The sequence below is a fragment of the Columba livia genome, chromosome 5, assembly GCF_036013475.1.
Source record: "Columba livia isolate bColLiv1 breed racing homer chromosome 5, bColLiv1.pat.W.v2, whole genome shotgun sequence".
Taxonomy (NCBI): domain Eukaryota; kingdom Metazoa; phylum Chordata; class Aves; order Columbiformes; family Columbidae; genus Columba; species Columba livia.
The window spans coordinates 26611075-26635312 of record NC_088606.1 but is presented as its reverse complement, the minus strand read 5'-3'; the positions used below and the strand labels follow the sequence as shown (position 1 = coordinate 26635312).

Genomic DNA, 24238 nt, shown 5'->3' with positions numbered 1-24238 from the left:
TACACAGAATCTTTACCCAGCTCTGGCGAGAGTACTGACAGTTTCCGATCAAGCCCTACACCGGCTTTTAATTATTATTATTATTTTTTTTCCAGGAGGAGCTGTTTGTGCATGCTGGAAAAAAAAAGCGCAGGCTGAGGTGGGCTGTATTTTCCCCACCTAAAAGGGCGCAGGTCTCATAATAACTGACCTAAAAGAGGAAAGTATGTGTGTGGTTAGAGGGTGTGTGTGTGCGCAGCGAGGGGAGGACGTCCACAGGAGCCCATGTTACTGGCGGAGAGCACTCAGCAAGCGGCTACCTTTAGGAAGCGCACCGCTTCGGGGTCTCGGCTGTCAGGCCGGGCCGAGGGGACTCGCCCGTGAAAAGGGGAATCCGGCTCCGCTGCGGGGACCGGAGCCGGCACCGATGCGGCGCTGCCCACGCGGGAAGCCGCCAAGGCCCGGGAGCCCGTTGGCCCCCCTTGCCCAGCGCTGCTCGGGAGCGCCGCCCGCAGGTACTGCCCCACGCGTGGCGAGGGCGGCAGTAGGAATCAGGGGGAGGCTTTAATTTTAACTTCGGAGAGGTCTTTTAGTTCGCTCCAGCCTAGGAGCGAATTTTCGCGATAGGTGCAGCACCTGCCGGTCACCCTTTCGGTTTAACTTGCAGGATACTATTTTATTTTACCTAAACGTCATCATCTCCTGGCCGGGAATCTCTCGGCAATAGTTATGCGAGGCAGAGGTCTAGCTCGGGAAGGAGCTGCGAAGTGAGCTCCGCATCGGGATGCATTCCCTGTTCCTCAGTGTACAGCGTTATTTTATTTTCCGCGGATTTGTCTCCTGCCGAGGGTCGCTGGTACCCGGCTTTCCAGTGAGGCCCAAACCTGCGCTGCGGATCGCCTCAAACGCCGTGGGATCCCTGAGCCTCTCACATCCTACCCTTGTCCTTACTCATCCATCCTTCCCAACAGTGGGAAATCCCTCTTCTCATCTGTTTCCAACACGGAATTGTCTCCCACCCAAGCGGACAAACAGTAATTGTGTCCGGGTAGCCGGGTCCTCTGGACGGCGTGGGAGCCCGAGCGGTCCTGGGGCGCTCCCGGAGCAGGGGTCGGTGACTGCCGGGAGCGCCCCTCACTCCGGAGGGACCCCGTCGAGACGGGGGGCTTTTTTCCCGCCCTCACACAGCAGAGCAGCCCTGTGTCTGTGCTCCTGCCGTTGAGCACTCAACAAGAACCGGCGGGGCTCCCGCTCGACCCGTCCGGGCTCCCGCTGCCCGGAGCAACCCACGGCGTGGCGGTCGCTCCTGCCGCCCCGGTCCCCGGAGTTCTCCTGCTGGTGCGGTGCAATAAGGTGGCGTTTACCTTCCTCTCGTTCAGGAGCAGAGCCTGGGCAGGTGAGGGCACTGCGTGGGGTCAACACTTGCTTTAGAACCTTTTCTGCGTGACGTTTTCTTATCTCCGACCGTGAAGACCAAGCAACTCCCTTCTTCTGAACGACCCGAGGTAGGAGGGGGCACCCTGTTTTCTTGCTGCACCTCCTCCTCCTCCTCAAGATCCGTGGTCTGAATCCTCCCGGGCAGACTACACTTGCCCTCCTGCTGCCTCGTCCCCGGCATGGTGGGCCGGGGGAACGCACCCTTCACCCCGCCGGGCCTTGCCTCCCCGCTGCCTGCGTCTGGGCAGCAGGTTTTACGCCCTTTCAGCCGCCCCCGCCGGGCGCAGGGGGCTCGAGAGCGGCCAGGCCGCCGGGCAGGTGCCGCTTTGCTGCCAGCAGGAGGGCAGCGGCCAGTTGCGCCTCCGGAGTCCCAGGCTTGCCCTCCCGGGGGGTGCCGGTCCTGCCGGGCTCTCACGGATCACTCACGGGCGCTGTAGGAGGTTCCGGAGACGTTGTGTGGCTCATTGCATTAGCGATTTTCCGTTGCCGGATTTTATTATTTTATTTTATTTTATATTTTATTGGCATCATTTAACATGTGGTGACTTGAGCAAGACTCCCGACGTAAAAAATACTACCTCCCACCCAACGATACTCATGTATCAGATCAGTGAAAGGAGAAAGAAGCACAAATAACAAAAGGAATAATTCCAAATAAATTAATATCTGATGGTTGAAGAGATGAGAGTAAGGAAGCTACTGTTTTCTTGTTTATTTATTCTTTACTGTAGGAAAGGCATTCTTAACTGAGTAAATCATGACCCATTGCATACAATTACTTTGTTTTTGTTAGTAGCGCTAGATGTGCGTATGCTATTTGCAGAACTCCAGTTGGCAGGATGTCCACACTGCAGTGTGGGATTGACAAAGTGTGTTTTACTTACTTTATATAAAATTGAATGCACTTGATATTTCTCATTTGATCCAAGAGCAGCCATGTAGGTATTTGTTTCAACTATTCAGTGTTTATTTATGTTATGATTTACTGAAGCATAAATGGAAATGCTTCTGTTGTTTATTTCAATCAGTGTGCCAAGTCTTGTGCAATCAATCCATATATTTTTGAAAGTTTTGTTTGTTTTGTTTTAAATTAGCTACAGTGATATGGCATGGAATAAACAGTATCAGAGGTGAGGGAATTAGATTCTGCACAGAGATAAACACATATACATCAATGGCACCCACTTCGTACAAACTCACCCAAACTGCAAAAATGGTATTTCAAGACATACACAGATTTTTTGCGATACATGTATAAGGAAGCAAGAAAGCAAACTGAGACAGTGAGTGGGATTAATCTATATAAACTGGGAGAAGAAACAAAGCTTAGTAGGAGAGATACTTTTGCATGAATCCTAGAATTATTTCTTCATTAAAGTTGCCCAAGTGACTTCATGGACCAAAGTCTGTCCTTTCCTCCCCACCACCCAATATATGCTGGTTGACTGGTTGAAAAAAAGGTATTTCCACTCTCCATGAGTCTTGCTTCTCCAAAACCTGCAGTGAGTTCTCAGTGAGAACATCTGTTTTACTGATGTAAACCAAACATCTTCATCTGTTTTACTGCTGTAAACCAAACATCTTACTGGGCAAGAGATGCAAGGTTGATCAACCGCTTGTAATACCCATGCCAATATAATACTTCAGTTCTTCTGCAAACTGACCTTCCTATGCAGAAGGTGGACTTGGGTTTGTACCTTGGATTTTGAGCAATGGAGAGCAGAGGACCACTACCTTTCTTTTACTGCATAGCATCATAATTTTCAAGTTGTTTGCTCTGTTCTTCTTTACCTGTAAATAATTATTCATTTCCCTGTCTCTGTCTCTATAGCAGTTGGGAGAGACAAGTATCCATTTGTGAAAAGGCTTTCTTGGCTGGCTTCATCTCTGAAGAATCAAATGTACAAAAATCAAGGCTGGCTTGTTTAAACTCCTCTCCAGGGAGCAGCTCCACAGCTTTACCCAGATTGCAGTTCCCAGAGCACAAATGAATTCAGGCTGCATTAGCTGCACAATTTCTTCAGCTGTATTAACCTGGACAGCCAGCAATTGTGGGATGCATGGCAGCATGAGCACACATACTTCATCAGGGGCACATACAGTAACCCATATACAGTAAAAATGATGTTTGGTCTGGAAAAGGATGCCCAAAGGCCCTGTGTAAGACATCCCATAGTTTTACGTTGAAATGTGAGAATGTAAGTATCAACAGGTAACACCCTAATATCAAAAGCAAGACCCATAAAAACAATAGTCAATTAGCACCTATGGGAAAGTTGAAGAAGGTTTGGTAACATTTTAGAACTCCTCAGAGGCAGCAGCTGTTCCTAACCCAGCAGTTGTCCTAACCTTCTGCTGCTGCTTCAAGTATTTTAAGGGTGAATCTCCCCGCTGAGCAGATTTAAGACAATGACATCAGGAAGGTCACTTAACTCACTGTATGCCCTCCCTTCTGCCATCACGTGGGCTCAGTTCCCTGTGCAGCTACCGGAGAGACAAGGAAGAATCAGATTTATTTCATTCCTTCTCCACCCCTCCCCAGCCAACAAGGCAGCTGCGTAAGTATTTCTGCAGTGCATGTGGTTTCAGGTTTATTCCTTTTTAGGAAGCAATTTAAAGTGGAATGATAGGGAGGGAATCCAACACCTGACCTTTCCATCAGTCCCTCCAAAAGAGAGAGATCCTCTCTTTCATTCCAACAATTTCATAGATGGATTGGGTGGCTTTCCTATTAACCACTGAACAAACAATCCTTTTCCTCTTTTCAGGATCACTATCTAGGAATATTCCCTTCACCATCCATCCTGTGACAAAAGTCCTTTAAATCCTTTCTAACATTACCCTTAGACACAGCTGGAACTTCAACATCTACAGACGCCTCTTCTCACTCTCTCAGGGCATTTCCTTTTGCTGAAGAAACTGATCAGATGCAAACATTTTTCTTGTGTTTGAATGGGATTTCTATGTCCCCCAACCCTGAATCTTCAGACGTAAAACTTACGACACCTACAAGCACACACGTATGTATCTACATCTATGTATCCACAGCCAAGCTGTTGTCCTAAGAGAACAGAAGAGTTGGACTGGAAAAGCTAACTGAAAAATCTGCTGTATTAACTTGAAAGACAATGGAGAGCAGAGATAATATGATAAAATTTTTACACTAAAGCAAGTAAATGGCCGAGCCCAGGAAAGATTTTGGCAGGTGTTTAGCTGTAATTTCTCCATTTATTGCTTACAGCCTTCTTCAAAGCCAGGAGTGTCTCTGACCTTGTGCCTATAATAAAGGCTGTGTGTGATGGGCTTCTAGAAGTAACTAACGTAATTTTTCTTGGGCTATATAATATAATGGCACATATCTGAAAGTATATATAATATATTATAAATATATATATATATACACACATATAAAAATAGTATATAATATATATAATATAGTCATATCATCCTAAAAAGTAAATCTGGATTCATAATGACTTAAAACAACCAAATTATTTTCTCACTGCAATTATTATTATTATTATTTTTAAATAAAAGGAATCCATCTTGTTTCCAACTTTTTATTTATTTTTATGTTGAATTTTAAGGAAATGCCACTATTTAAATAATGTGTTTCAATCAAGTGGGAAAAAAAAAAAAAAAAGAAAACAAAGCCCAAAATCATAGGAGGAAGAAAAATTTTAACTATTTCTTCTGGCATAGTGCTGGCAAATACAGATATCTCACAATCATAATGGAGATTAGTAGAGCTGGGCGTGCATATTTGTTATGGATCAAAGATAGGATATAGCAATTAGAACAATGACAATGCTTTCAACACCGACAGAGGGATTGAATGTGTGATTTATAATACTAATTCCACAAAACCTTTCTATTGCTGCTTACTGCACAAAAAATTCAATACGGATTGATCACCGAAAAAAAAAAATAGTATTTCCTTTAGCTCAGCTGGATCAAATCCTTGCAACTAACCAAAAAGCTTCTCAGTATTGACACTGTCTGATTTAAGAGATTAGTTCCCCCCAACCTGTTTACTCCACTCTCCTACCGCAGATTACTGCCCCAATGTGTAACTGTCAGAGAAGTTTGTGTGCTGTATTCCCAGTGGCCACACTTCACAGTTCAGTATTTCAGCTTAAAATTAATTTATTTTCCCTGAGTATTTACAGCCATTTTACATATATTTAAGTTTCAGAAATATTAAAACAAAGATGTTGATGCCCTGAGAGAGCAAACAGTAACCAGTAGCCTGAGGATACATACCTCTGATTTTCTACTTACTTACAGTCAGAAGCACAGACTCAGTTACGAATCTGCCACTGGTTCTACTAGGGGAATTTGGAAAGTCATTCAAACTCTTTTCATTCTAGCTCCCAGTCTGTAAAATGGGACAATGCTACCTGGGTGTCATGGTGAAACCCTATTTGTAAACATGCTGTTATCCTTGATAGAACTACAGCATTAGTGAATAGCTTTGAGCAAATGTTCTGCCATTTTGAGGCAGACTAGACTGGTGCTTTGGCTGTAGCACGCCAAAAGGTAGAGAGCAGCATCTCTCAGCAGGGCTGGTGGGCCTTTGGACTGTTCCGTGCGAACAGAGATTCACAGCCAGCTGGAAAAGGATGCCAAGGCGTGGCTTAGTGTCTAGTGACAAACTAGATGCAAGCCGTATAAGAGCTAGCAAAGTATTTATGCTTTTGCCTCATTTCTTTCCTTTAAGTAATTGTTATTTATCTTCCCAATAACTCTGTCATTTTCTGGAGAGCTCATACCAGGCTGTATATATTTCATATGCACCATGCTGTCCTGATTTCTGATTGCCTAGATGAAGGTGACTATTTGAGGGTGTCATCAGCTCCTCCTGGATGTGCTCTGGTTTCCTCCCAAAGCCTGTGGGCCCCATGTGCATCTCAGCCTCAGTCCAGCATGAACTTGGATTGTAGCAATGATGTGCACTGGTGCTAAGATTTCCTACATGGTGTGGACTCAGCTAATTTAGGAGAAAAGAAACTGTTTTCAGACTTTCTCCAATCAACTGAACATTTTTTAATGATTGCTTTTCTTTCTAAAAAGAAAAAAAAAAAAAAGCCCTTCCTTGTAACATTAGCAGACTAATAACTTAGATGAAAAAAACTCATGTGATACTAGAAAGCTTAGGGATCTGGTGAGGCTAATTAAGAAAAATAATAATGTGTACCCAGGGACTGAACTTGCACAAGGTTTTCCAAATCTAGATCCATTTGCTAAGTATAAGGATTCATCTACTGATTAAATTTTGGACTTTGCAAGCTACAGAGATGAGGCTTAACCTGTTTAACTAAATACTTAATGTTAATAAAAAAAACACCTCCAGGCTTCAAGCATCACTGTGATCATTAAGAGAAGAGCACATACTAATAATACCTGGGGAAAGGGAAAAAAGCTTTCCCTGTTTTCATGTGTATCAGAGAATCAAAGAATCTCTGCAGATGTCACCTCTGAAGCTCAAGTTGAGAATCTAGAGGATATTTGGGCAACATTCAATTCTGGAATGACTACTTAGCAATATGTGTGTGTTAGTAGGGAAAAAATATAGCATTTGTGATTTAACTTGACAACAGCTCACACTGGGTGCTTATTCCCTCGGCTTGCAAGACCTAGAGTCTTAATGCTGTAAAACTAGAAACGTTTATGAACCAGGGTTTGAACCTTTCTTACAACCTAACTATGTTCTCCAGGAACAAGGCCCTGGTTTGCTACAAGCAGACCTGGCAGACAGCAGATACAGTAAGATAACACAGCATACTAATTTTGCATTTTACCACAACTATTAACCTAAAGAGGAAACCCATGTGTAAGGACTTTTCCTTCTTCCCAAGATTTTTTTAGTGCAAATACTTCTTGCCATTCAGCTGCTTCTTACTGGAACTTCCTGATACACATACCTCTTCACATGCAGGTTCTTTTCTTCCACATCCCACTGTGACTCCTGCAGAGACAAACTGTTCCAGGTAAATGAAATTCTTGAGGCTTTACTTACTGTTTAGTTTGGAATGGATCTGTTCTCTAGGCTTACAATGGCATCAGACTGCTAACAGGATTCATCTTCAATGAGGCAATCGAACACTTCTTTCCTGTTCTGAACTGCTTCAATGGCCTGGACAGCTGATGGGAATCCTTCAACACAGATCAACAACTTCATATTCCACCTTCTGCTCCTCCAGCTATGCTGGGACTCCTGCTAGAGAAAGGAGGAAATAGAATTAGATACCAAACAGATAAGCTTCCTAGGGTGTGTTACAGGGCTTTATCAGAAGAAGAAAACCTGCTCTTAATTGGTGTGTAATGTGATTGGCTAATCAGTTTTTAATCTTCAATAAGTTTTTAGTTGCATTAGCAAGCTAAAAGTGGGCCAGCTAACCCAGTGTAAGAGGCACTGTTTTCAAGAAATACACTGGTTACTCCCTTGAACTCCAGGAATACAACTAGATAGGAAAGGAAAAAAAAAAAAAAAAAAGGCTATAAAGCTGTAGCTGAAAGCTACAAAGAAAGAAGACAATAGAAGACATTTGCCTGTTAGATCAGTGGAGCCTTTCAATCAGTTGAGCGACATATTTGAATCCAACATATGCGATTAGTCCCTACAGTTCCTCGTATTCACACTGGTGTTTGGGAACCCAAACTAAGGCAGAAAAAAAAAGTGACTTTATTTTTACTCACTAGAAGAGACATAAGTGGATCACAAATATAATTCAGTGAGCTGTTGCAGCAGTTGGAAATTCTAGTGCCTTGAGCTCAGATTATATGCAGGAACTCTTTTTGCTTTTCATCAGACAGCGGTCAAAAATAAATATATTTGATACCTCTGCTCTTTGAAGGACATGCTAGTAAAACTGTAAGACATGGAGTCAGGATTTATCTCCGAAAACTTGTTTCAGAATTTTGCTCATGTTAATACTGCAAAGCTAGTTAATTATGGAGTCTGAGATGGAGTGTGTCCTGTTGCAGGCAATCCTCAGTATTGTAAATTAAATCCCAATGACATAAACTTTATTGATGATGATAAACGAGTCAAACACTTTCGGTTGGGTTGGGCTTTCATCTCCAAACTGGCTTAAGAAAATTAGTTTGATAGGAAAAATGCATCCCTAACTGCATTTAGGAGGCGACTGCTCTGCATGCACACTAATTCCCAACAACGCCATTCCTACATTTGGGTTTTAGAGCAAAATTTTAAAGAGCCCGTGACTGATAGCAGAACAAGGGCTGCCATACACAGAAGAGAAACAAGGCTACCACGGTACAGACACCCTCGCCCACACCACGCCCTTCAGAGATCCGTGGCTCAGCTTGGACCTTTATAACGACGTCTCCAGATGACGCTAAAACTCGCAGACCTTCAGATACAACCTCACCAAGGGGACAAATTGCCACCGATGCCCGACATGTAAAAGACGTCACTTCTCCGTCTCCCACGGGGAGGGATGTGGGGACGGTGGGGCAGTCACGCGTGTCGCCTGCGCCCGGGCGTTGCCGCCGGCGTGGGACGCGCTGGAGGGTCGCGGCGTGGCGCCGGCCGAGCCCTCCCCGCCGGCAGGGTGCGCTCACCAGGGGTGGCAGCGGGCGCTGCCCTCTCTCCCACCCGCGGCACCCTCGTTGCTTGGTTACGGAGCGCGTCCTTCCCCTGCCCGCCGGCTCAACAGGGAGCGGCGGCCGCGGCGGCTCCTCCTGGGACTGCGGGCCCGGCGTGTCTTCGCCCTCGAGGCCGCCAGCGCCGTGCGGGGGCACGCGAGCTGCCCTGCGTGGGTCCTGTGCCGGTGCGTGTCGTGGGTGCTTCCCCGTGTCCTGCCGCTCCTGCCGGCGGCCTGGCTGCGGCCTGTTAGGCTGCGAGGTACTTTTCTGAGGGGAGGGAGGCCCTTTACTCCTTGAGGAGAAGTGGGGCTTTTAGGGGCTCGAGGTCAGTAGTGTTTCCAGGGGGAAAGTTTTTTGTGCTTACTTTGAGAAAGCGTTGAGCTTTATCCTTTCTCAGTTTTTTCTCTTTTGGGAGCTTCTGTTCGACTTCCAATTAATGCTCCCAAAAATAGAAATGATTCAGTTTTTTCCTCGGGTAAAATGCTAATAGCCATTTCTGGTGCTTAATTATACACATTCAGAACAGCCTTGTTAAAATCAATGGGGCCTTTAGCAAAATGAAGTAAGACTGGGTTCTGCGTTGGGATATAAAAGACAAAAGCCTAATTTCTGTTTGAATTTACAGGCTGCATACAGTAGGAGAAAAGTGCTACAGAACACGGCTACTTTGGACTGAATTCTGTGGAAGAGCTGAGTATGATTAAGGAACGTGAGACTATATGCAGGGAATCTCAGTGGGATAGTCTGAAGCTCAAACAAGCAATAGTTGCTGCTCCTAGAAACGTGAGCATTTAGCCCTTATTGGAAGATTTAACACCAGATCAATCACATCAGTTAAGAACATTATCCTCTCCAGAGGTCAAAGAGTCCACATAAGCCTGTCATGAATATAAATAAAAATATTCCTAATTAATTCATTGGGTGTTCTGAAGTTCACAGAAAGTGAGGGTATCTTCTGAAGTAAGAGACATGAAAAAACAAACTCCTGATCTCAGGGTGATGACTCAAAGAAATAAATCTGTAGAAGAAGACAGTGCTGACAAAAATGGGAGAAGTGGCTCTGAAAAAGTTCACAGAGAAAATGCCACTTGTAGTAATGAAAGAACAATTGTAAAACTGCCGGTAATTGCCTCATTTGCAGGTACCACTAAAAAAATTGTAATGGTCAAGCACCCAGCACATCCTCACAAGCCAAGTTACTGCAGGTCTAATTTTCATGTTAATAGCTCCCCTATCTCATTAGAAACCACAAAAGGTGTTACTAAAGTACAGGATACAGTGCATATGCTACAGATGGATCCCCAGAATTTAAAAAAAGACAAAACTGAAGAAACAGATACCGCGATTAAAGATGGTGGTGTATTTAGCTGTACAGGTACTGATACAAATACAAGTAAAAACATTTCAAGAAAGGGAAGAATAACTGCGGAAAGCTGTAAGAAGAGAAGTAGAGTGATTTCAAAAGCAAATCAACAAGATTTAGACTTTGATTCAGGAAGAGTGCTGAGACAAGGAAGCAAGCAGCCAAGTGTGAGGTCTGCTCGAGAACGGTTGGAAGAGGCAAGAGATGTGACTGGACCAGACACTCCAAAAATATACAAGAACTTCCAGCAGAGCAAACCTGAAGAGCCTACTTCCACACCAGCATTGCCTATGAAAGTGGTTGCAAGGTCTGTTGATGAAATAATTGCTTCCCTGCGGTCTGCTTCTCCATCTCCCTCAGACCAGACGATCAAAGCACTCCTGGAGGGTGTTCTTGGCCAGAACTACAATATAAAAATGGAAGTAGGTGAACCAGAACAAGAGCAATATTTTTCTCTTGGGTAAATATTACTTTTATAAGAATTGTATATTTTTTTTTTCTAGCTCCTACGATGTGTTACAACACAGAAGCCAGACAAAACAAATGGATAAAGACACCAATGTATCATAGAATATTATTCACTGTTTATTCTTCCAGTTTTTTTAATGTCCTTTAAAAATGAAAATGAGCCAATATCAAAATATGTTAAAACATAAGCTCTTTTGGGGTGTTACTTTATTATACTGCATGTAGAATAATGCACCTTTTTCCTTACTCTCTCTTTTTTAAGATGCCATATTCCAGTCTAACTGATGAAAAAATGCATTAAATGCATTTGGGAAATTGTTGGAAGTATTGCTTTTTTATTTATTATTTAGCGTTTGAGGTCTTGACAAGACATTTTTTTTTGTTGTCACAGTTATGTAGATTGTGTAAGCAGCTGTAAGATAGTCCCTTCAGTTAATTACAGGAGGGGATATCAGTAATAATAGGCATCAGATAGATGCTTCAGAAAACTTTGAGGTTTTCACCAAAGGCTTGCTGATTCATTTGTTAACTAGACTAGTAAATTACTATCAGATGGCTCTTTGTCACCTCTTAGCAATACCGATAGTTTTGTTCTGGTTTCAAGGTGGCTGTTCAAGGTGGTGTTCATGCTAGCCGCTTGTTAAGGATGCCATGGAACAAATAGACCCATGAAAGGTGACCTACTCCTTTTCAGCAGCAACTGCCTCTGCAAGGAAGTATGGAATACAGGTGAAAAGCATATGAACCTGTGTTTTAGGAGATGATAAAGAACAGTTTCCCACAATTGCCAGAACGTTACCTTTTACGATCATCGAATATTTCTCGTGGAATGTAAGCATAGTAACTTACATTCCCTAATGTCTTTTGATTCACTACAAAACTTAGGAGAAAAAGGAATCCTGAACTGGGTCCACAAGCAGCAATAGTCTGAAACTGCATTTCCAATAGATTAGTATCCTCTGATTTGATTTTCTTCTGTTCTTCTGAGATTTGTTTGTGTGGTTGAGGCATTCATGGTGTCTCCCACTCCCTGTGTATTTTCTAGTGTATTTCAATTGGGATTGAAATCAGACACTTTCCTCAGTGTGGCAGCATTGAGGTGATCTCTTTTCATTGCTTGACTTGTATTTTAGGAATGTAATAACTTGGGACTGTTCTCTTTGGTTGAAATTTGCCAACTGGATACAAAAATACTTCAGGGCAGATGGGAAGAAGGCTACAGAAGATCCTGGATCTGGAAACTCATTTCTTTTTCAGCTTATTCAAAATAATTATTAGTGATTAGTAACGTGCAGTATTGCATCTTTTTTCTTACTCTTTTATAAATATTGCTATGTTCTAGGTATGATTTTAAGAGTTTGCCCTCTAGGAATTCCTAGTGAAGAGAACTGATTTTCTGCTTTTTGTAGTGGAAGCTACTGGTCTCTGGGGTCTTTCAAAATCTGTCCACTGGAGTACTGTGATGTTTAATTATTTCTAAAGCTTACATCAATCAGGTTCAAAGTAAAATGAAAATTTGAACTTGGTGATGACCTTCTTGTCTTATTTGTTGTTCAATGTTTTTATTTTTTTTTTAGGTATAGACATATGGACCTTAGTGGGGATGAATAACACCCTTGGTGATTGCTTTTTTTTTTTTTTAATCAAAGGCATTTGCAGCAGGTGTCTTTTGAACTTGAGTGACCCTATAAATAGGATGAAGACTCTAGCAATTCTTTATTATTATTATACATGGTTTATTTACTTTAAACTGAGCTTCAAGGCTTGCCTTCTCTAATGAAGTAAGAGATGTATTCTTTTAAATAAAAAAGAAATACTGAGAAAAAGAACAGAACTACTAAAACAAAAACAAGCTTTCAGAATTAAATGTGTTTTTAATTTATTACAAAAAAATTATGTTCTCTTTATTCTTCATCTTGCATTAATGGCTGGTTAGGATTGATAGTTCACGATATTGCTGTGGGGGCTGAGCGCTGTTTTTCCCCTTGCATTGAGAAGAGCATTATCTGGGGAATGGAATACTAGCTCAGTGGAACATTAGTATTTAGGCCTGTTTCCTTTGAGGGAAATCAGTTATGAATAATGAATCTTACCACATTTTCTGTTAAAAAGTAGGATGTTTACTCTAAGAATAATATTTCCAATGTCTGGAGTAATTTTGTTGCCTCGAGGCTTGTTGCTACCCCTGAAGTATATTAAGTTATATGCTGGATTTAGTATCTGTAGGAGGGTGTTTATATTCCTTTCAGAAATGCATTTTCTTGCTATTCAGCTTGATGTTCAGCTTTTTTGGTGATGAGCCTGCAACTCATCTTTAGTTAGTAACTGTTTTCAGCAGATCAGTTCTTTGATATCTCAGATGAGCTTGTGAGAGTGGTAAATAACTGATCACCATTTTTGTTCTCGTAAAATACCATCAAATTTGAATGCTTTTATTAAATAAGGCTGTACAGTGCACTGTAATAGCAGCAAGCCAGCATAAAATATACTTTAGTTAAAAAAAAAAATCTCTAGCTCTTGTCAGCTAATCTCAATACTAAGGTCTTGAGAAGATTTCTCTGTAATGCATTAATATTGTCTCAGTAGTGGTTTGATGGAGATTACTTATTGTTAAAATTCAGGAAGAGATAGACTTGCCTTTATAAGCAAATACAAACTAGTATTTGCTCATAACTTTGCCGTATTCCACCTAGTTGCTCTACACGTGCTTTATATTTCATCTGACATGAAAATTATGCAACAGGTCATGTGTTGTTTTCTGATAAAGTAGTATTCTTTAGTGTCTTATTGAAACTACTTATTTTTTTTTTCCCTCTAGGTGCTATAAGGTGCATTCTGAATAGAATGGAATAAGAGACTTGAATTTATTTCAGTCAGTTTTCTTTAAATGGGAAAACCCTAGCTCTTCCTGTTGGTTTTCTTATTTTCTCCTTACAAGTGGTTTGTGGAATGTTCATCTCATAGTCTTAGCATCTGTTAAAATGTAGGTAAATCAAGACCATGGTGCTTTTTATCATGAGTTTGCTATGACATTATTAATTCAGGAAGCACACGTTATTGACTATGGTTAATCATGGCAAAAGCTGTGGCTCCTCCTGCCACTTGCTGAAGGGAGCTGTTTAGTCTTCAGGGGTGGACACTGCCGCTCCTGTATACACAAAAACTTTTTTTTCTGGAACAGTTAACTCATATTACTTTAGATTTTTTTTTTTTTTTTTAAGATATTTTATTTTCATAACATTGCAAGAAAGTGCCTGGGAAGAGATATTGGGTAGATGGTTTATCTGTGTTGACTTCCGAAATCTGTCTGTTTATTTCTTCAAATTTACCAGTGCAAGTAACTAATTAAAAACAATCCAGTTGTGCAGTTTGTTACGTTTTATCAACAACTTTTCAGTTCCTTATGATCATTTGTCCCACATAATTTGCACTTGTCTTAAAAATGCCACAGCCTTTATGAGGCAAGGACTGTCTTTTTACCCTGAAGTTTAAGAAAATGGGAGACTAATCCACTCTATGCCAGTAAGCTGCTGTTATGATATGAGAACAAGCTGGTTTTAATCAGGTAGATTGTAATCTCCCAGAGTTTCAAGCTTTGTCAGAGGAGTGCAGGGTGATTGGTTATATTTGTCTATAAGTTGTTTGTATAAATTCCCAATGTTAAAATAATGTTTTAAAATATTCGTATGTTCACACATCTAGGTTGGCTTTTTGTCATTTGTCCAGGTCTTTTCTGCACTGGTAATAGAGATTTTTCTTGTCAAAACAGAGAGGAAAATACTTGATTTTAATACCATGTCACTATCAAATAAAGAATCAAAGAAATACCAGATCAAAATATTTACGTTTTAGCTGGGATAGAGTTAATTTTCTTCTGAGTAGCTAATGTAGTGTTGTGTTTTGGATTTAGAATGAGAATAATGTTGATAATGCACTGATGTTGTAGTTGTTGCTAAGCAGCCGTGGACTTTTCAGCTTCTGATGCTGTGCCAAGTGCACGAGGAGCTGTAAGGAGGCCCAGGCAGGGCAGCTGACCCCAGCTGACCAAAGGGATATTCCACACCATGTGACATCATGCTCAGTATATAAAGCAGGGGGAAGAAGAAGGAAGGGGAGGACGTTTGGAGTTACAGTGTTGGTCTTCCCAAGTAACTGTTATATGTGATGGATCCCTGCTGTCCTGGAGCTGGCTGAACACCTGCCTGCCCATGGGAAGGAGTGAATTAATTCCTTCTTTTGCTTTGCTTGCGTGGGTGGCTTTCGCTTTACCTATTAAAGTTTATCTCAACCCAGGAGTTTTCTCACTTTTACTCTTCTGATTCTCTCCCCCATCCCACTAGGGGAGAGTGAGCGAGTGGCTGTGTGGTGCTTTGTTGCTTGCTAGGGTTAAATCACAACAGTTACAAAGGATACCACAGACATACAGTAAACAACTTCCTCAAAAATGGGCAGAACAGTCAGGAACAGATTCCCACAGGAATTAAGAGTTGCCACAGTTCTCAGGTCTTTTGTTTCCCAAAGTTAGATCACACCTCTTTGACCTTGTTTTTTGTTAATGTAAACACACAGCCCACAGTACATATATACACAGTACACATAATTTTATTAAAATAACACAATAGCATTGTGCCTGTGATTCTCCCATGGGGACTGGACAAAAGAGAAAACACCACACCCAACAAAGGAAAGCAATCACATAGCATGTAGGTGTCTAAAATGAATTTAAGATAATATTTGCTAATAGAATTCTGTTAGTTTTGACAAAACAGGAAAATTAATATGCAAAGTTTTGATTTACATATTATGTCATAGCTAGAAACGTAAGTTGATCCAGTCTGATTGAATGAAAGGCTCTGTGAAAGTTTCTTGTTGATTCCATGAACTGGATAACAAATTGCATGGGGAAGGAGTTAACAGTTGGCTAAGATGGACTGTAATAATTAATAGTCCATGGTAATCACCACTTTTGAAAACATGCACATATTGCAAAGGGTGGAAGGTTATTCAGTATAGCTTGACAAGACAGTGCTGAATCTGTTCTTTAATGTGAGTTACTACCACACACATTTGGTTCCTTGCCCTCATGGTGCTGAAAAAATATGTAATATAATTTTTTTTTCCTTAGGCTGTCTTTTCTGTCAAAAGTAGATAAATTACTAAGGCTTTGGTTAAAAGCAAAACACCAGTGTGTGCAATTTTCTGCAAGGCCATAGTATTTTATTGTTTCATAGTTTACATCTTTGGGGTAGCATATACATCTATCACTTTTTGTTGGCCTGCAGACTCCTCCTTTTTTTGTTCTCTAATATGCAAGAAAAACAGTGTTACAAGTTATAATATGCCTCTTAAGTGGTATTAAAATGAAATGTAGTGTTAGATGCAAAATATCCTAGGCATTAAAAATATTTTTAGATTGCCAGGTGGACAATACACTCGCTGGAATAAAAATTCTACTGTGTGGAAGATTCTTACATTAAAAGAGCAAATGGACACTTTTTGTGCCAGAAAAGGGTGTTTTTTTTTTTTTTTTTGAAGTGATGGGCTGCTTCTATAATAACACACATTCAGCTGATAGCTTTAATGCATTCTTGCATTTATTTGTGGCTCTGAAATATTTTACCCAGAAATATTTAAAATTTCTGTAACATTTTTGTATCCTAAAATGAAATGTAGTTTAGATGTGATAGTTTGTTACTGTTATCTTTAAAACTTGGCTCCTCAAGCCAGTACATGGCACAAAGGGTAAAGTACGTGTGTGCTGAGTTACGTACATGCATGCCAACCAGGTGCTTAGGAAGCACACTGTTCTTAAAACTATCAGCTCTTTTGAGAGTTGTTGCTGGCTTTTATTTCTGCCTTTTAAAAAATATGGATATACATTAAAGAAAAAGCTTCTACTTGGCCTATTCTTTTGATGAGACTGGGAACTGAGAACAACTTCAAATTTTGTAGTAACTTTTCTGCTAGTGGAGCAATTATAATTTTCCCCCTTGGAGAAAATTATTAACTGAAAGTTGCAGTCAGCTTTCAAACTTCTCTAATAGAAGCAGTTCCATGGAGAAGTTATAGTTAAGCATGTGTGTAAATGTTTGTAAAAGATGAGCCTAAGATAATTTGTCTCTGAATGTACTTGTTCCTTTCAAACTAATTTGTGTAATGAAGATCTAAACTTTAATTTATGCCTATATATTGCTTTGATATTGTTCTGCAAGGTAGTATGAATAATTATTTTTTAGCATTATTGCTTGACACTAGTTTTCTTCTCTTGCTTATACAGCAGGCACCAATTGAACATGAGGAAATAAAACCTGAGTCTCAAGCCCTGCCAAGTTTTCACCAAGCAAGCCTAGTAACATTCTGCATTATCTAGGAATGTTAAAATATAATAAGTTAATAGTGTTTCTATTTGCTTGCAGAATTGTTAAGATAGCTATTAATAGTTCATATTTTAAAGTGACAAAACTTGGAAGGAAATGAAATAGTCCTTGAAAACATTTTGGTTCTTCATAGATTATAAGTATACCTTTATTTTTCTCTCTTTTCCTTTTGTGGTTCTTTTTCATTCCTTTTATTGTGGTGTTTGATTGTCCAACTGCTGTATATGAAGAATTTCACTTAATAATTATTAAGTAGTGTGCCAGTTAGGGCAATAGAATCATAAGACATTCATATATATTCATATATATTAGTGCTCATCATTCTGTGCTTTTCATTCCGACTGTTTTTAAAATTTAAATATTTAAACTTAGGTATAGTCGGGGGTACTTAATGTTTAGAGATATTAATGATTTATTTGCTTTAAAGGATCATAGATATTTTGGTATAAATTTCTGATGTATGTTTCTCCTTGCATTTTGGAAGTGCAATTTGTAGAAGAAGCAGACCAGATCTTTGATAAGAAATATGTAGAAAAATTATTATCTAGTGTTAATTGTTGTAGGTCCTTTGTCTAATACTATACTTTGTTTTGTAAATCTGGATAGCTGCTGAGGAAATATTTGACTGAAAATAAAATTGATTAAACCTTCTAGGTGCTTCATAAAAGTGCATGGATGATGAAAGAATTATTGCATATAATAAATATTATACTGAAGTGGCTGTCAGAGAGCACAAAGGTGTTTACAAAAAAAATATTGTACATTCACCTCTTACATATTTTTTTTCCTTTTCCCCTTTCCCTCAGAAAGAATCTCAAGCAGCAGAAAATGAATCTTGGCCTAAAGGTGAGCTGTTAACACATGATAAACAGGTGAAGCAGGTAAGCAGATTTAGTACTATCGTGAGATAGAGTTAGTTTTCTCATGCTTAAAGTTTTGATGCTTTAGAGCATATAGAGATCTAGAAGCTGTTTCCTTACCACCTGCCCTTTAAAAGAAGATTTTCTGTAAAAACAGGTCTTCATACTGGTCTTGCAACTTAAAGTTAGAGGAAAAAACAAATTAAGGTTCATTCGGTCAGATGTTGGGTTAGGCTTTTCTTTATGAGATTGGAAAGAAGATTACAAATGAAACAACATATAAATAGAATCCTAATCTACATTTAACAAGTGGTTGCCTTCCTGGAAAATGGCATAATGCTCAATATCCTTTTGATTTTGCAATATTTCACATGACAAAAAACTGTCGTTAAGTTATTAGCTTTATAAAGCTTAGATGTTTAGTAGAGAACACTTATGGAGTTTATAGAGACAGTACCACAGAAGACAAATTTGTTGCTAAGACTAAATGTCTTTTCCAATGTTTTCAGTTTCTAGCATTCTCGTATTTCAAGCGTATAACCAGATACTAAAATAAAACCCTAACCTAGTTCCTTCTGCAGCTTCGATGTGAAAGGTTATTTCCCTTGAAGTTATTATGTAAGCTTATTATAAAAGAGAACAACACTATGTGTTATGTTTACAATGGTATAATGAGAAGGACAACCAAAAATGGGATATGTTTCCCCTGGGCTGTGTTATGGGCAGAGATACCAGGTAGCCTTGGCCTAAACTTAAATAAATGAAATGGACACAAGGTTGTACACAAAGCTACATGGGAAGACAGATACAGGTGTTGGAAAGAAGGAGTTAAAGGGACCAAAATGGAAAGAGGATGTAAGACACACGTGGGATGCATGTTGATGGCCTGGTATTGGGGAGTATGTTGCTTCAATGTCTAGTCATCATAAGGCAGAGTTCTAGTCAAAATGAGCAACCTTCTGAATGTCTAAGGGCCTTGCTGCAGCAGCTTCTTCAGCTGCTTCTACAGTCAAACTACTGACTGTAGTTTGGCCCTGATTGTCTCTTCAAGCTGCATGGAGAAAGGGTTAGAGAGGAGTAGGCATGTGACTAGAATTCCAGAGCATTAGCAACCAGCTTTCCTGATCAGTTTTAGGATAGGAAGAACTAAAGATCCTTACAGCTTACCGTGAAGAGCTAAGGGTCAGGGGAGCTCTGGGAGTGAGTTACAGGGTGACAGAGTGAGACAGAAGCTTCCCATCAGTCCTGGCACTGTGATCTGCAATGGGGCTACAGTATACATGAAGTAGTGCCCTAAGTGACCAGGTGATGCTGGCCTGAGGTTCCAGTTGGCAGGCATTCTCCTACAGCTAAGGATTCGGATTTCCTAGCACATTTTATGGTAGCAAAATTGTTTCTGTTAGGTGGGCTAGAGTTCTTCTGTTGAAGAAAATGGATGAAAACGAAAATTCTATTGCTTTAAAAAAAATCTTATAAATTAGAAAAAATAATTGTGTTTTGAAATTTTCCTTACAATATTTATCTGTCTAAAGGTCAGAAATTTTTCTAATCCTTCAGTAACTGAAGTCTCATGTGCCAGCTGTACTTGGCTCTACTGTTTTATATCATTAGTACTTATAATGGTGTTTGCAGGTAGTTTTTAAGAGTATGCTCTGCAACATCAGTTGGTTACTAAACTAAATGTGCTAAATGATGTGCAAACAGTACACAGTACAATGTCAATTATGGTAATCTTTATAATATTCAAAAATATAGTAAGATGGTTTATTACTTCTAAATTATATACTATTTGCCAACAGAACAGTTTCACAGTTATTTAAACAGTACTGTGATTATGTTTTTTAGACTGTTATTTTGGGCAGCATGCCACTTCTGTAATGCACAGGTGATATTGTTGCAACAACACCCATCAATGTGTGTTCAGTGATCTAACAACACAAAATAGTTTGAAGAATGGCACCTGAAAAGATAACACGTGTGACTCTATTTAACATAACTACTACATAATTTAAAGATAATATTTAATTTCAAAGTGCATACTTTCCACATTGAAGAAATAACGGAGAAAAAAATTTAGAAAAAGGAGAAATAGTTTTAAGAACGCATGTGTGTTAACTAAATGCCCCGTTGCATCCTTAGCAGAACTGTTTCTATAACAGAATTAATAGCAGTGTACTGTATATTAGTATTACTGCATATTTCAGAGTAATGGCAGTTTACTGTGTATTAGTATTTTTATAGACTACTATTCATTGGCATGATTCGTTACATCTTTTTTTTTTTAACTTACTTTGCTTAGGGGGCTGCAGGGCCCATGCAATTTCAAGATAAACCAATTGGTTGTGCAGGTGAACTTGCAGTTCGGTTGTATACAAAGAAGTCGGATAAAGAAATGCCGATATTTGCTTTAGTTATTGTAATTTTACATTACGTCTGTAACTGAGTTACACAAATATTTTGATTAAAACATTGTGTGTTAGTTCACTGATATTTCTATAAAGAAAATGAAATAAAATATGAGATTACACACATTTAAAATGTCCATCTAATAGCAAGTGTATTGGCTCATGTTGTCAGATTTTAGGCTTACAGGAACTCCTCTCTAGTTAGTATAGTCTTCATAATTCATTAGCAAGACTGTGTTGAAGTTTCCCTACATGTTGTATTTCACGAAAAATATTAGACCACAGAACCTTAGTCTTTTAATTTTAAAATAATAGCTGCTGTAATTTTAGTTTTGCAAGTTTTCATTAGCTGTGTTGGTGAGTATCTCTGTTACTTTGAATGTGATTTACATTGCATGTTTTTCAAATAATTTGAGTGTCTGGGCATTCCAAAAGCTGTTAACAGCAATGCATCCGATGTGGTACCTTTTTTTTTTTTTTTTTTTTTTTTTTTTAATTGGACAAGATGTCCTGATAGAAGCATTTACCTGACATTCAAAAGCAACAAATCATGGTTTTATATCTGGCCTATTTTAATGATATGTTTCCAAGTAGGCATATTGCTTTCAAACTTTTCTGTATTTCTTATTTTTGTTAGCCTGTTTTCTCTTTGTAAATTTTTGATTGGCTTCCAGTTTCTCTGGTAAACATGAAATAGCTGATTTCAGTCCTTCGTATTTTTTCATATATGTTCTGATATAAATGGTGGTGTTGGTTTCAAAAATAACCTGGCAGTAGATTAAACCATTTTAATTTTGAATCAACCTTTTGAGAAGGTAATGACTCATCTGGGTATCTTCTACAGTTCTCAGTATCTTTTACTTGATTAATGTACTTGTTTATGAACTGTAAGCTTCCATAATTTTTTCATGCAGTGAAGAACTTAAATATTGCTGAATATATCACTAAAGAGAGTGTGTTCAATTATATTCTGGGATAAATAAAGTACATGAGTGGGCAAAGAAGAGTAAAATCTTATGCTATTGTGATTCATTTAACCAGATGTGTGCCTGAAAAATCTTAATTAGAAGGGCATTTGGTCATTACAGTTGTATTCTTTGGGTTCCTATATACTTCCATAAGGGTGACTAGCTCAGTTATTACTATGGTTTATCAGGAAGAGCTGGACAAAGAAAAGGACTTGCTTTTCATAATGAGACGGAAATTTTTTTCAAGACAAAGCACTTTAAAATTAATTTAGCCCACTGTGTTGTTCTGTTTCTGTCTCTGTAATGCTATGTAATGCTACTCCGCCCTGGTGAGACCACATCTGGAATATTGTGTCCAGTTCTGGGCCCCTCAGTTCAAGGAGGACAGGGAACTGCTGGAGAGAGTCCAGCGTAGGGCAACGAAGATGATTAAGGGAGTGGAGCACCTCCCTTATGAAGAAAGGCTGAGGGAGCTGGGTCTCTTTAGTTTGGAGAAGAGGAGACTAAGGGGGGACCTTATTAATGTTTATAAATATATAAAGGGTGAGTGCCATGAGGATGAAGCCAGGCTCTTCTCGGTGGCAAACAATGATAGGACAAGGGGTAATGGGATCAAGCTGGAACACAAGAGGTTCCACCTAAATTTGAGAAAAAACTTCTTCTCAGTGAGGGTGACAGAGCACTGGAACAGGCTGCCCAGGGAGGTTGTGGAGTCTCCTTCTCTGGAGACATTCAAAACCCGCCTGGACATGTTCCTGTGCGACCTCACTTAGGCGTTCGTGCTCCAGCAGGGTGATTGGACTAGATGATCTTTTGAGGTCCCTTCCAATCCCAAACATACTGTGATACTGTGATACTGTGATACTGTGATGATTATACTTCTTTATTTTATTTAACATTCTTTGCTGTGTTATGTGTGCAAGCTTTTAAGTGGAGTTCAGAAGAATACTTTCATTGATGGCACTGCCAGTCTGTTCTAGGAAGATGCTTAACAGTTTGCAGGAAACAGAGCTGTGAAATGGTTGAGGTTGGAAGTGACCTCTGGAGGTCATCACAATATGGAAAAAGCAGCACAAGGGTATAGATTCTGAACCTGAGTTTTATGAAACAGATGCAAACACTTTGGCAGCAATGATAACTTCCATAGTTCCTTTCCCTTGCTGTTTGCTCTTGCTCCTGGATTACAGTGAGCTGCCCCTAGTTAAATTTCTATGTGGTGACACTCTTCAAAGGGAATCAGAGATCTAGATTAATTTCCGTCTTCCTTCCACACTTTTTTTTTTACTACTTTTTTCAACAGGGATCAGTCATCTGATCTATATTGCAGTGTGAAAAAAAAAATCTTGGCACAACTAAGCAGGTGGTGCTCTAATAAACAGGAATGACCAGCTGTGGGTGGAATCAGTAGGAATTCCTCACATCTGCATTCCTCCTGAAGTTCCTGTATTTGTAAACATAACCTTGAAGAAACTTTTATAAAAAGTCATCCTTTAAACCATGTGTATCTGTTTGAATTTCATATAAATATAATACAAATTCTAGTTGTGTTCATGCTCTTCTAATAGTTCTGCACAGTAATATTATAATTTTGGTGCTCTTTTTGTTATTATCTTTGTAATATATTGAAAAACACTCATACACTATTCAGAAATGCAATTTAGGTAGGGCACACTGGACGTTTTATTTTATCACACCCTTCTGCTTATTCTGTATCCTGAATAGCTGTGGGCACTGCTGTGATGGAGTACTCTAGTTTAATTGAATTGTGGTTTCTGATGGTCAGAGTTACTTGTGTGCCATTTCTCCTTCTTCTACTCCAGAGTGGGTATGAAAATATCCCTGTAACTTACTGGTTTGTGACACTGAATTTGTCTGCTTCATGAAATTTTTAGGCTTTGTCCTTGGATGTGCTACAGGTGGAAGGAAAAGCAATATCAAAAATTAAGCCAGATGAAGTTCAGAAGGAGCTACAAGAGGAACATGACTTGCAACAGTCTTTGCCTCCTCAGGCTTCAAATGTCAAGTAATTTTTTAATCTTATTTCATTATTATGAGAAAAAGCTTGAAAAGATATTAAATTATTAGTGCATAGCATGGTAGATAAGTTTGGTGAAAAAATAATGTTATCCCCTCAACTTTGGATCTGATCACTTGCAATTTCTTATCTAAAGTATCAAGTTTAGTTTGTTATCTCTAGTTTTAATTTGGTATTTATCTCCTTGAAATAGTTCTGATTTACATTTTTTAAAAATCTGAAGAGCCTATTCATTCCTGTTGTATGCAAATGAAACTTCTCTTGACTGCAGCAGAAACTGAAGTTGCTTATGTGTGCGCTGAATTTGTCCGTACAATTCCAAGCATAATCTAATCAAAATAATTAAAAACAAACAATGGAAAATACCACAAATTTAATATAAGCAATGCCAGCTGTAAGTCATCATCTTTAAATAGAGAAGATGTATTAAAAATTCATTAAGTTGAATTTGTATTACATTCAGTGCTTGTCTGAAATTCAGGAGATTTTACATGGAGAGCTATAATTTAAGGACAACTGCTTATTACCTTGCTCTTGTCGTAGGTTGTATCTGTCATTCTGTAGTAGGAGTGCAGATTACGAAAGTAGTACAGACCGTGTCCTAATTTAGCTGATCCTGTCCCTCCTATGTCAAGCGAGACTCTTCAGTTTTATGGTCTTCACTGCTAATAAGATCTTTATAGGCAGCGATGTTTAGATGTACCATAGGTTGTTTCTTCAATTTTCTATTGAGAA

At 39.4% G+C, this 24238-nt stretch overlaps 2 protein-coding genes across 7 annotated transcripts in view; one reads left to right on the top strand and one right to left on the bottom strand.

Annotated features, from left to right (window-relative positions):
- Positions 1–2788: 2788 nt before the first annotated feature.
- On the bottom strand, positions 2789–9871 carry LOC110358703 (E3 ubiquitin-protein ligase MARCHF11-like). Its single transcript, XM_065065810.1, has 4 exons — positions 9843–9871; positions 8752–9319; positions 7472–7633; positions 2789–7384 (listed from the first exon to the last, which is right to left on the bottom strand). Exons 1-3 carry the CDS (start codon positions 9869–9871, stop codon positions 7487–7489), a joined length of 744 nt encoding a protein of 247 aa, XP_064921882.1. The 3' UTR covers positions 2789–7384; positions 7472–7486.
- Positions 8999–24238, top strand: part of TTC6 (tetratricopeptide repeat domain 6) — a 66458-nt gene continuing 51218 nt past the window's right edge. For 5 of the 6 annotated variants that reach the window (XM_065064005.1, XM_065064006.1, XM_065064007.1 and 2 more), the window contains exons 1-4: positions 8999–9212; positions 9653–10812; positions 18042–18116; positions 23361–23491. In XM_065064005.1, the coding sequence (XP_064920077.1) occupies positions 9997–10812; positions 18042–18116; positions 23361–23491 (1022 nt within the window). In that variant the 5' untranslated portion in view covers positions 8999–9212; positions 9653–9996. Of the gene's footprint in view, positions 9287–9652; positions 10813–18041; positions 18117–23360; positions 23492–24238 lie in introns of all 6 variants that reach the window. The other variant, XM_065064004.1, reaches the window with a different exon arrangement.